Here is a 12,919-nt window from a genome sequence, read left to right as displayed (position 1 = left end):
TCCGTCTCTCGGGTACAAGCAATTTTTGTGCATAAGCCTCCCGAGTAGCTGGGACTACAGACATGCGCCACCGTGCCTGGCTAATTTTTTGTATTTTTAGTAGAGCTGGGGTTTTGCCATGTTGCCCAGGCTGGTCTCAAACTTAGCTCAAGCAATCCACCCACCTCGGCTTCCCAAAAGTGCTAGGATTACATGCATGAACCATCATACCCGGTCCTCACTAGATGTTTTAATGAACATTTGGGAAACACTAATTTTCTTTTATCACTTGAAGGCGGAGGAACTGATTATTCATATGTATATTCTTAGCCCTTTCCCTTAATTATAGGGAAAGTGATATCTCACTTTTGCCTTACTTAAGGGAATATATTCAGTGCAATTTTAGATTTTTATTGTGAAACTGTGCTGTGTAGTAGTTGGAGACTGAAAATAAATTCCTTTTATAATAAGGTGTGTGGATTGTGGAGGCTCAAACTGAAACAAGGTGTTCACCAGGTACATTATAAATTGCTAGCACCTTTGTGCATTGAAGCAGTTGGGAGACATGTGCATTTTTATATATCACCCACTAAAGGGTCTGCGCTTCTGGTTATGTGTTTGCTTCTGTGCATCCTGCACATACCTGGCCTGTATTCTCTTATCTTTCGTTCTTTTTTTTTTTGAGATGGAGTCTTATTCTGTCACCCAGGCTGGAGTGCAGTGCCGCTATCTCAGCTCATGGCACTATCTCAGCTCACTGCAACTTCTGCCTCCTGGGTTCAAGTGATTGTCCTGCCTCAGCCTCCTGAGTAGCTGGGATTACAGGCACCTGCCACCATGCCCAGCTAATTTTTGTATTTTTAGTAGGTACAGGGTTTTGCCATGTTGGCCATGCTGGTCTTGACCTCCTGACCTCAGGTGATCTGCCCTGCTTGGCCTCCCAAAGTCCTGGGATTACAGGCCTGAGCCACCTTGCCCAGCCCTGTATTCTCTTTTCGAGACATTTTGTGGTGTACTGGAAAGGCATTGGACCTAGAGTTACAGATCTGGATTTGAATTTTGGCTCTTCTCACTAGCAGATGTGTGATTCTGGAGTCACTTGACGTTTAACCGTAATTTTCTAATCAGAGAACTGGGGATAATCAAATAAAAAATGGCTTTGTAAAACAAAATAAATTCCTCTATAAATGTTAGGTATTCTTTTTGTGTCATCCTTTCCAAAATCTGCAGTGATTTCTGCTTGCTGTAAAATACAGTTGAGAATTCCTAGAAAGTGTTTGAAGGTCCTATTTTTGTTTGAGCGAGTCCTGGAGTGTGTTTGGCTTCCACAACTTTGCTTGTTGACTTTGCCTGTTGTCCCTACCGACTTGATGCCATCTAATCACTCCTTGGTGCCTTCCAAATCCTACGTAATTTTTAAGACTTAAAATTGCAGTTTGGGCCAGGTGTGGAGGCTCACACCTGTAATCCCAGCACTTTGGGAGGTCAAAGCAGGAGGATCACCTGAGGTTGGGGGTTCAAGACCAGCCTGACCAACATGGAGAAACCACGTGTCTACTAAAAATACAGTATTAGCTGGGCGTGGTGGTGCATGCCTGTAATCCCAGCTATTGGGGAGGCTGAGGCAGGAGAATTGCTTGAACGCGGGAGGCAGAGGTTGTGGTTAGCCGAGATCACCTCATTGCACTATAGCCTGGGCAATAAGAGTGAAACTCCGTCTCCCAAAACAAAACAAAAAATGGTCAGATAATTGAAATTTCAAATAGTTTAAAGCTATTAAGTACTTCCTAGGGGAGTGAGTTTTCCTCAGCAGCATAGAGGTGTCTGTTGATGTTAGTTATTTAGGAAGTCTTAAACATCCCACTAGACTCATTCTTTTAAAGCCTGCTACTCTTGAGGATTTTGTTTGTTGCTAAGTTAACATATTAAAAATACTAACGGTGCTTTCTTTGTTTTAGATACCTAATTTTATGCTGTTTTATGTAAATTTTTGTTAATATAAAATATTTGTGAGCTCTATTCAGAAAACATTTTCTTGACTGGGTGTGGTGGCTCACACCTGTAATCCCAGCACTTTGGGAGGCCAGGAGTTCAAGACCAGCCTGGCGAACATGGTGAAATCCTGTCTACTAAAAATACAAAAAAATTAGTTGGGTGTGGTGGTGCACACCTGTAGTTGTAGCTACTCAAAAGGCTGAGGCATGAAAATCTAAGAGGTGGAGGCTGCAGTGAGCTGAAATCGTGCCACTGCACTCCTGCCTGGGTGACAGAGTGAGACTCTGTTTTAAACAAACAAACAAAAACAAACAAATTTTCTTGGCTAGGTGTGGTGACTCATGCCTGTAATCCCAGCACTTTGGGAGGCTGAGGTGGGAGGACTGCTTGAGGCTAGGAGTTCAAGACCAGTCTGGGCAAATAATGAGACCTTGTCTCTACTAAAAATTAAAAAAAATAACTAGCTGAGTATGGTGGTGTGTGCCTGTAGCCCCAGCTACTCAGGAGACTGAGACAGGAGGATTGCTTGAGCTCAGGAGGTTGAGGCTGCAGCAAGCTGTGGTCATGCCACTGCACTCCAGCCTGGGTGACAGTGAGATCCGGTCTCAAGGAAAACCAAAAGATAAAAATTAAAAAAAATCCAAAGTTTTCTTTAGTCTGTTTCTTTCCATGCAGCATAAAACATAGGATTTGATGTCTTATAAATATTTAATAAGTACTTGATTGGTTATCTGAATTGAAGGATTGCTCTGTCCATGTGTCCTGGGACGGACAAGGTGTATGGTCGGCCCTACCTGTGTTTATGAGGTTTATGATACTGCTCTTACTGTGACGTGGCAGTACAACAGCCTTATAGCACAATGACTGTTAACCAAGAAACTTATTTTCTGACTTGTACATTTATATGACATCTTCTTCATGTAAACAGGCAAAGTATTAAATCAGCGTTAGCTCTGCATCTAATGAACTGCTTTTTTTCCTTATTAAATCAGGATCTTTTGTTTTCCCTTTATAGGTATAATGTCATTATTCTTTGGCTGCTTTCAAGATTTTTCTCTTGGGTTAGTTTATAGAGGTTTAATTATGATGTGTTTTGGCATGGATTTCTTTGGGTTTATTCTGTTTGGGCTTTGGTCAGCTTCCTGAATCTTAGGTTTATGTCTCACCAAATTTGACAAGTTTTCAGCCACATTATTTGAGTACTTTTTCGCCTCTATTCTGTTTTTCCTCTCCCTCCAGGACTGCACTGACATGAATGTAGATGTGTGTTTGACTAAGCCCCACAGGTTTCTCATACTCTGTTCATTTGTTTTCTGTGTTGTTCATACTGGGTAATTTCTGTTGTTCTTTCTTCTATTTCACTGTTTGCTTTCTGCCTCCCCTCCATGTTGCTCAGCCCATCCACTGTGGTTTTTATTTTCTTTATTGTATTTTTTTCAGTTACAAATTTTCCATTTATTTTGTCCTTATAGTTTTCTATCTTATTTTTACTGAGGCTTCCTGTTTCTTTGCCAAGGCTGTGTTTTCATTTATTTCAAACATGTTCATAATTGCTCACTGAAGCATTTTTGTCATGGCTGCTTTAAAATCTTGGTCAGATAATTCTGATGTCTTTGTCATCTTAATGTTGGCCTTTTCATTTAGTTTGAGATCTTCCTGATTCTTGGACTGATGTAATTTTTCTATTGAAACCAGGACATTTTCAGATTATGTTGTGAGACTCTGGGTCTTATTTAACCCTTCTGTTTTAACTGGCTTTTTTGACACCCCTCAGAGCAGGGAAAGAGGGAGGGGCGTAACCACCCTGTTACCGCCAGGTGTTAGAATTCTGGTTTCTCTCTCATCCTCCGTTGACCTCTGAGATTGGGGGGAGGGGAGGCTCCTCGTTACTACTGGGTGTCAGGAGAGTTCAGGCTCCCACTTGGTGAGGGTGGCCTTGTAGTTAGTGGGCCATAACGAAAATCCTGACTTAGCTAGGCTTCCTGTGACACCACCCTGGTGTAGGTGTCGGGGTGCTTCCAAGTCTTGTGAGGGTGGAAATATAGGCTCTTCACCTCAGCCTCTGCTGGGCTTAGGAAAGGTGTCCACAGTTTTTTCTGTGGGTTTGGCTGGAATAGGAAGGTTATTGTGTAGAAACGTTTTCTGTCTGGCTAGGCTGCCCTTTTCCTAGTTCTTTGCTAGAGAGATCAGGCTTTAACTGGGGTTTTGGATTTTTGTTTTGTTTTTGTTTTGATTGTCTGTACCCATTGGCATTTCTGGGTGGCTACTGTGTCACTTCCAAAGCTGGGGATTATGAGGCAAAAGGAAAATCCAGAAAAACTAAGGAACCCACCACCATGGCTTGCCTTGGGTCTTGAGCTCCCTAGATGGTCGTCACCTTTTGGAGTCTTAGGTTTGTTTTATATATAATATCCTGGGATTTTAGTTGTATAAGCAGGAGGAATAGGAAAGGGTGTGTCTATTCCATCTTCTTCACTTTTAAAAAAAACATGTTAGTGTGAATATCTTCAAATACCAGTAGTGGATAGAAAATGAATTTTTTTTACTTTTTCTTTTTTACCAACTGATTCACAGTGTCCTATGCTGAGGTTTAGTTGCAATTACATGTAATGAAATTGAAAATTTTATTTTTTCTTTTAATCTTTATTGCAGATTCTGATGCTCACAGTACCACCTCAAGTGCCTCCCCAGCTCAATCTCCTTGTTACAGTAACCAGTCCGATGACGGCTCAGATACAGAGATGGCTTCTGGTTCTAACAGAACACCAGTTTTTTCCTTTTTAGATCTCACATACTGGAAAAGGTAAAAGAAACAGAAAATATCTCTCTAACCAGCAAACCATCTTAATTACAGGCAGTGTTTTCCTACTTTCTTAGCAATTAAATGGCATTTGGCAAACAGTTGGTAACACACGATTGCAGTGGATTAAGCAGGAATTGAGCAGAGAAGTGGGATTTTGTATGTTCTTCCTATTAAAATTTATTTAAAATAAAAATCACATCAAGGTACCTACATTTCCTATTGCTAGATAAGTGGAGTAGAAAGACAATATGCAGTGGAGAGAATCAGTGAAACTAAAAGTTCGTCCTTCAAAAAGACGTGACCAAAAAAGTACTAGAGATAAAGTGGATCAGGAAAAGGAGATGATGATACACATAAGCAATTTTAGGAGAGAGAAAAGAGACTTAGGTATAGATAAAGCAGACATTTAAAAAATAGGATATTATAGACAACTTTATGCCAATAAATTTGAACATACAGGTGAAGCGGGTACAGTACTAGAAAAAAGGCATCTTGCTAAAGCTGTCTCAAGAAAAAGTGAAAAAACGAGATAATCTCATAATAAATTGATTCGGGCCAGGCGTGGTGGCTCACACCTGTAATCTTAGCATTTTGGGAGGCCAAGGTGAGGGGATTGCTTGAGCCTAGGAGGTTAGGGTTGCAGTAAACTATTACTGCACCACTGCACTTCAGCCTAGTGACAAAGCAAGACTATTTCAAAAAAAAAAAAAAAAAGCCACAATATGCAAGTTGTACTAAACATCCAGGAACAGATGATTGGGGCCTATGCACTGGCTTTTCCAGACTGTGGATAAAATAGGGCATAGGCCCCAAGCATTTTTAAGGCTGATATAAATTTGATACCAAAACAATACATCATCTACCACTAGGGTTATTCTAGGTATGTAAGATTGGTTTTTGAACATGAGAAGATCAACTAATATAATTTACCACATCAGCAGTTTCTTTCTTTCCTTCTTTCCTTCTTTCCTTCCTTCCTTCCTTCCTTCCTTCCTTCCTTCCTTCCTTCCTTCCTTCCTTCCTTCCTTCCTTCCTTCCATCCTTTCTTTCCCTCCCTTCCTTCCTTCCTTCCTTCCTTCCTTCCTTCCTTCCTTCCTTCCGTCCTTCCGTCCTTCCGTCCTTCCGTCCTTCCGTCCTTCCTTCCTTTTTGAGATGGAGTTTCGCTCTTGTTGCCCAGGCTGGAGTGCAATGGCACGATTTCGGCTCACTGCAACCTCTGCCTCCCGGGTTCAAGCGATTCTCCTGCCTCAGCCTCCCAAGTAGCTGGGATTACAGGCGCACGCCACCATGCCTGGCTAAATTTTTGTATTTTTAGTAGAAAAGGGGTTTCATTGTTGGTCAGGCTGGTCTCGAACTCCGTACCTTAGGTGATCCACCCGTCTCAGCCTCCCAAAGTGTTGGGATTACAGGCGTGAGCCACCGTGCCCAGCCCACATTGATAGGTTCTAAAGAAAGGTATTGTCTTCTTAGTGGTGCAAAGAAGGAGTTTGACAAATTTGAACTTTCCTTTAAGGTTTAAAACAAAACTTCTAGCAAAATAGGAATAGAAGGAAACTTTTTTACTTAGACAACAGGAATCTTACAAAAAGTACCAAAGTACATAATACATAACTGTGATAAAAAGAAAGCATTTTCTCTATGATCAGGAACAAATCAAGAGTGTTGACTATCACCATTTCTATTCAGCATTATACAGAATGTTCTAACCAATACAATATTGGTAGTAGCAGTGATAGTGGTAGTACCAGTAGTAGTAAACGCTTTAGAACAGTGCCTAGGGCATAGTATGAGTACTTTATAGATGGTTTAAATATATGCATTTATTTAATCTTTTTTTTTTTTGAGAGTTTCACTCTGTAGCCCAGACTGGAGTACAGTGGTGTTATTTTGGCTCACTGCAATATCTGCCTCCTGGGTTCAAGCGATTCTGCCATTTCAGCCGCCCAAATAGCTGGGTCTACAGGCATGCACCACCATGTCTGGCTAACTTTTGTATTTTAGTAGAGATGGGTTTCGCCATATTGGCCAGGCTGGTCTTGAACTTCTGGCCTCAAGTGATCTGCCTGCCTTGGCCTCCCAAAGTGCTGGGATTACAGGTGTGAGATACTGCACCTGGCCTTACTTAGTCTTTACAACAGTTCTGTGAAGCATTATGTGAAAACAGAGGTACAAAGAGGAAGGAAGTACTTTGTTTAAGGTTACACAATAAGTAGAGCAGGATTTAAATCTAGGCAGTTTGGCATTAGAATGATACATTTTACCCTAGTGTTAGGAAATATAAAATAATGTAGTAGTAAAATATCAAAAACCCTTTGGAGGAGTTATGTAAAAATCATACAATATTGTTGAAGAACATTCATATATATATATATGTATGTGTGTGTGTATATATATGTGTGTGTGTATATATATACACAGAGAGAGAGAGAGAGAGAGTGAGTCTCGCTCTGTCACCCTAGGCTGGAGTGCAGTGGTGCAATCTTGGCTCACCGCAACCTCCACCTCCTGGGTTCAAGCAGTTTTCCTGTCTCAGCCTCCGGAGTAGCTGGGATTACAGGCGTGCACCACCACACCCTGCTGATTTTTGTATTTTTAGTAGAGATGAGGTTTCACCATGTTGGCCAGGCTGATAGTGAACTCCTGACCTCAGGTGATCTGTCCGTCTTGGCCTCCCAAAGTGCTGGGATTATAGGCATGAACCACTGTGCCTGGCCATTGAATAACATTTAAAGACACCTAAATAAATTGAGAGGTATAGCACATTCATAGATATTATTAAACTGACTGTTAGGGAGATTATCACTTTGTAGATTCAGGGTAATTGCAGTCAAAACCCCAACATATTTATGGAACTTGACAAGCTAATTTATAATTTATATAGAAAAGCAAAAGGCCCAAAATAGGCATCTTCAGAAGAAAAAGAAAGATGTCGATAAACTTTTCCTAACAGAAATCAAGACGTTATAAAGCCATAGTAATTAATGTGTTTTGGGACTAGGAATAGAAAAATAAACCAGTGGAATAGTATAGAGAGCCTGGAAACAAGCCCACATATGTATATAGCACTTGTTATGTGATACATGATGTGGGGGTGATTGATGGGCGAAAATGGTCTGTTCAATAAGTGTTGCTAGGATATTAAAAACAACATGGTTATTCATGGGAAAAAACTGGGCTTGGTTCCCTACCTCACACCGTAGACAAATACCAATTACAGATGCATTAAAGTAGAAAATAGAATATGACTTTTGAGTGGAAAAGGATTTTTTATGACAAAGTACTAAGCATTTAAAAAAACTTCCAGGTTTGATTACATTATAATTATGAACTTAAATTCATCAAATAACACCATAAAGAAAATGAAATGATATCCAGCACATATATCTGACAAAGGGTTAGTATCTGGAATATACAGACAACTACAATGGAAGAAAAAGATAAATCAACAGAAAAATGGACACACTTAGAAAGGAATCACGAAATAACTCATTAAATGATAATGTGTTCAAACTTTTTGAAAATCAAGGAAATACAAATTAAAATTTCAGTGAGATACGGTTTTACACTCATTAGGTTGGTGAAAAAACTAAAATAAAAAATCTATTACCAAATGTTGGAGAGAGGGTATGGAATGATGAGAACACTGTCAGTTATAGGTGTAAATAGTTATAACCATGTAGATAAATGGCCGTTTTTGAGTAAAGTTGAAGATGTTCCCATTCCTAAATGGTAGCAGTATAAACTAGTAAAAACTTTAGAATGTATCCACTGATTTATATATTAAAATAAGGGTAGCTAAATAAAACTGTGTTATATATTCACAGGGTAGAATATTATACATAAGTCAAAATGAAATAAAGCTCTATAACAGTATGTATGGATCTCAATTAATGTTGACCAAAACATTGCAGAATACATTGTGATTCTGTGTGTGTGTGTGTGTAGTGGATAACTGTGCAGTATGATTAGAGATACCAACATATGGTGAAACCATAAGTATAAAGAGAAGGGAGTGATAAACCTACAATTAAGTGGGGAGAGGATGAGATGAGGTGGGGATGGGACTGGGGAGGGGCCTGCAGGAGGCTTCATAGGAAATGATCTTCTTTCCCTTAGAATATGTGGTCTGTGGGCATTCTTATTGTGATGCCTTTGCTAACACACACACTTTTTTTTTTTTGAGACAGAGTTTTGCTCTGTCTCCCAGGCTGGAGTGCAGTTGTGTGATTTCAGCTCACTGCAACCTCTGCCTCCTGGGTTCAAGTGATTCTCCTGCCTCAGTCTCCCAAGTAGCTGGGACTCCAGGCACGTGCCACCACGCCTGGCTAATTTTTGCATTTTTGGTAGAGATGGAGTTTTGCAATGTCTGCCAGGCTGGTCTCAAACTCCTGACTTCAAGTTATCTGCCCACCTCAGCCTCCCAAACTTCTGGGATTACAGGTGTATTTTTATCTAGTCAGTATTTAATTAAAAATTACCACTCAAGCACTTAGGAATTGATAAAGAAAAAAAAAAAATATCTAAAAAAATTGCTAGCTGCATCAACCTGTTTATGGTGGCTGATTTTTTTTTCAAGAGTTGGTGATTTTGTAGTTAACAACATCAGGGGCAGCCTTTGAAACTGACTGCTGTCTCTCAAAATGCCATCTTCCTCAATATTTGAGAAGATTCCAGTGTGGCCTTTAAGGGACCTGGGTAATTCCCCTTCTCTAGCTAACTGGGGTTACTCTAGGAGCCCTTTCACTTGGAATGTGCAAGATTGTAGAAGCACAACTGTTTGGTTATATTTGAGCAGTTATAATAATAGATTTCTTTTGTATTCCTATTTTTCTTCCTTATTAATGTATCTTGTTCTCCATTTTTTTCTTTTAGACAGAAGATATGTTGTGGGATCATCTATAAAGGCCGTTTTGGGGAAGTCCTCATTGACACACATCTCTTCAAGCCTTGCTGCAGCAATAAGAAAGCAGCTGCCGAGAAGCCAGAGGAGCAGGGGCCAGAGCCTCTGCCCATCTCCACTCAGGAGTGGTGACTGAGGTTTTTATGTAGAAGGGGAACAACAACAACAACAAAAAACATCTAAATTTTGAAAAGACCACAAAGCAACAAACTGACCCTCTTTTTTTTTTTTTTTTTTTTTTTGGAGATGGAGTTTTGCTCTTGTTGCCTAGGCTGGAGTGCAGTGCCGTGATCTTAGCTCACTGCAACTTCCGCCTCCCGGGTTCAAGTGATTCTCCTGCCTCAGCCTCCCAAGTAACTGGGTTTATAGGTGCCCACCACCAGACCCAGCTAATTTTTTAGTTTTTGTAGAGACGGGGTTTCACCATGTTGGCCAGGCTGGTCTCAAATGACCCTCCTATTTTTAACTTGGATATCTGCTATTCTGCCAAAACACAATTTCTAGAGTAGTTTTGAATGGGTTGATTTCCCCCAGTCCCACAAACTCTGAAGCCAGTGTCTAGCTTACTAAAAAAAGAGTTGTACATAATATTTAAGATGCTGAGTATTTCATAGGAAAGCTGAATGCTGCTGTAAAGTGCTCTTTAAGTCTTTTTTTTTTTTTTTAATCCCCTTCTAATGAATGAAACTAGGGGAATTTCAGGGGACAGAGATGGGATTTGTTGTATGATAAACTGTATGTAGTTTTTAGTCTTTCTGTATTGAGAAGCAGTGGTTGGGGCATTTTTTAAGATGGCTGGCTACTCTTGTTTTCCCTCACGATAATACATTTGTCATAACTCAGTAACATGGACTTGCCCCTAGAGGTAGTTGTTGATAATTCTGAAGTATTAAGGTCTTGCCAAGCTTCTGATGATTCAAACCTGTACTACTGATTATTAAGCAGGACAGACTGAGCTTTATGTTGCAAATACCTTGGAGGAGAAAGTAATTTCTAAATGTACAGAGAGGTAACTTGACTATATATGTTGCATCCTGTGCCTCCCTTCATATTAATATTTGATAAAGATTTTAATTTATGTAAAACTTCTAAAGCAGAATCAAAAGCTCCTCTTTGGGAAATGGCAAGTCTTTAGGACAGGCGAGACCCTGTATGAATAGTACCAAAGCATTACCGCACGGTAGAGAGCACACTCTATTAAAAATGTTAAGCTATCTGAAAAATAAAATGTGCAAGTCTTCAGGATGGCACAAAACAAAGGTTAATGCTTTTTGGGGCACATTTCTTAGAGGGCTTGCTGAGTGTGTAAATATAATTGACTTTTGTTTGTGTTACATGACTTTGATGACCATTGAAAATCTGCACAATTCAGTTTCAGCTCTGGATTACTTCCGTTGACCTTTGTGAAGGTTTTTATCTGTGTAGAATGGGTGTTTGACTTGTTTTAGCCTATTAAGTTTTTATTATTTTCTTTCACTCTGTATTAAAAGTAAAATTTACTAAAAGAAAAGAGGTTTGTGTTCATGTTAAATGGTTTTGGTTTGGCTTCTTTTAGTCAGGCTTTCTGAACATTGAGATATCCTGAACTTAGCACTCTTCAATCCTAAGATCCCCATGAAAAGCCTCTCACTGGAACCCAAACCACAGTGTGCTCTTACTGCCTCTTTTCTGAATAGTCAGCAAAAGCATCGCCAGTTCAGTCTTTTCAGAATGAGGGAGAAGCATTTGCCTGCCTTGTCATAACAAGACTCAGTGCTTATTTTTTAAACTGCATTTTAAAAATTGGGTAGTATAATAATAACAAGGAGTAAGCCACCTTTTATAGGCACCCTGTAGTTTTATAGTTCTTAATCTAAACATTTTATAATTCCTTCTTTTGGAAAAAACCTACATGCTACAAGCCACCATATGCACAGACTATACAGTGAGTTGAGTCGGCTCTCCCACAGTCTTTGAGGTGAATTACAAAAGTCCAGCCATTATCATCCTCCTGAGTTATTTTGAAATGATTTTTTTTTTTGTACATTTTGGCTGCAGTATTGGTGGTAGAATATACTATAATATGGATCATCTCTACTTCTGTATTTATTTATTTATTACTAGACCTCAACCACAGTCTTCTTTTTCCCCTTCCACCTCTCTTTGCCTGTAGGGTGTACTGTATGTAGTCATGCACTTTGTATTAATATATTAGAAATCTACAGATCTGTTTTGTACTTTTTATACTGTTGGATACTTATAATCAAAACTTTTACTAGGGTATTGAATAAATCTAGTCTTATTAGAAAATAAAAGGAGCTGTTTTGTGGCTTTGTTTGACAGGTCTTCAGTAAGAATAATGTTTTTGGCCTTCACATATACTCAGTTTAAGTGCTTAGTATTAATAACAAGCCATGAAGGGAATAAATTCCTCTGTACTGAGACATAGACTTTCGAATAAAAGACATTTTAACTGATGTGCACAATTATTAATCTAGTGGATAAGATGGATTTAAAAGGAAGAACAAAATGTTCCCAGTACTTTTTACTGTCTGTGGTTTTATTACTGTCTATGGGCATATGGGAAACATAGTTGAGACTTTAGGGAAACTATAAAAGTTGGAAGGGTGGTGGCATCAGGGGCTGGACCCTGGTTCTCAAGTTCCTAGCTCTGCTCTTTGTTAGTCATATGAGTTAAATAATTAATGGGAATATTTACGTCACAGGATTATGAGGAATCCTAAGAGGTGTAATCCATATCAAACTTTTAGAAACCAGTTGTTTTATTACCTGGGAAAGGTAATAAAGGTCCAGACTTTTTATACTACTGTTAGTATTAAATTTGCTTTGGGATAGTCTGGATGATTTGGCTGCCACCTAATACAGTTGCTATGAAATTAACAATGTAACTAAGGAAGTTGACAGTACCTGTATTATCTATTCCTATGTCCTAAATTACCACAAATTTAGTGGCTTAAAACAAATGCGTCTCAGTTTCTGTCTGAGCATGGTGTAGATAGGTCCTTTAGAAAGCTCCTGGTCTCATCTGCATTCTCACCTGGTGATTTGGGAAGAACTCATTCAGCCTCACTCGGCTGGCAGAATTCAGTTCTTGCCACTGCAGGACTGAGTGCCCAGACCTCACTGGTTGTCAGCTGGAGGCTCCCCCTCAGTTCCTTGCCAGCTGGGTGCTCCCTGCATGGCCTTGCTGCTGACTGGACCACTGACATGATTACTATCACTACCACCAAGTGTCGAGAGCC

The 12,919-nt window shown here is 39.6% G+C and overlaps 1 protein-coding gene across 7 annotated transcripts in view; it reads left to right on the top strand.

Annotated features, from left to right (window-relative positions):
• The window catches only part of SINHCAF (SIN3-HDAC complex associated factor), a 46,790-nt gene extending 34,819 nt beyond the window's left edge, over nucleotides 1-11,971 (top strand). For all 7 annotated transcript variants that reach the window (XM_015430592.4, XM_015430595.4, XM_015430594.4 and 4 more), the window contains 2 exons: nucleotides 4,627-4,777; nucleotides 9,650-11,971. In XM_015430592.4, coding sequence (XP_015286078.1) covers nucleotides 4,627-4,777; nucleotides 9,650-9,809 — 311 coding nt within the window. In that variant the 3' untranslated portion in view covers nucleotides 9,810-11,971. The remainder of the gene's footprint in view (nucleotides 1-4,626; nucleotides 4,778-9,649) is intronic.
• Nucleotides 11,972-12,919: the final 948 nt, after the last annotated feature.

The sequence above is a fragment of the Macaca fascicularis genome, chromosome 11, assembly GCF_037993035.2.
Source record: "Macaca fascicularis isolate 582-1 chromosome 11, T2T-MFA8v1.1".
Classification (NCBI taxonomy): domain Eukaryota; kingdom Metazoa; phylum Chordata; class Mammalia; order Primates; family Cercopithecidae; genus Macaca; species Macaca fascicularis.
Note: the sequence above shows the minus strand (reverse complement) of the source record. Positions and strands in the feature narration are given on the sequence as shown.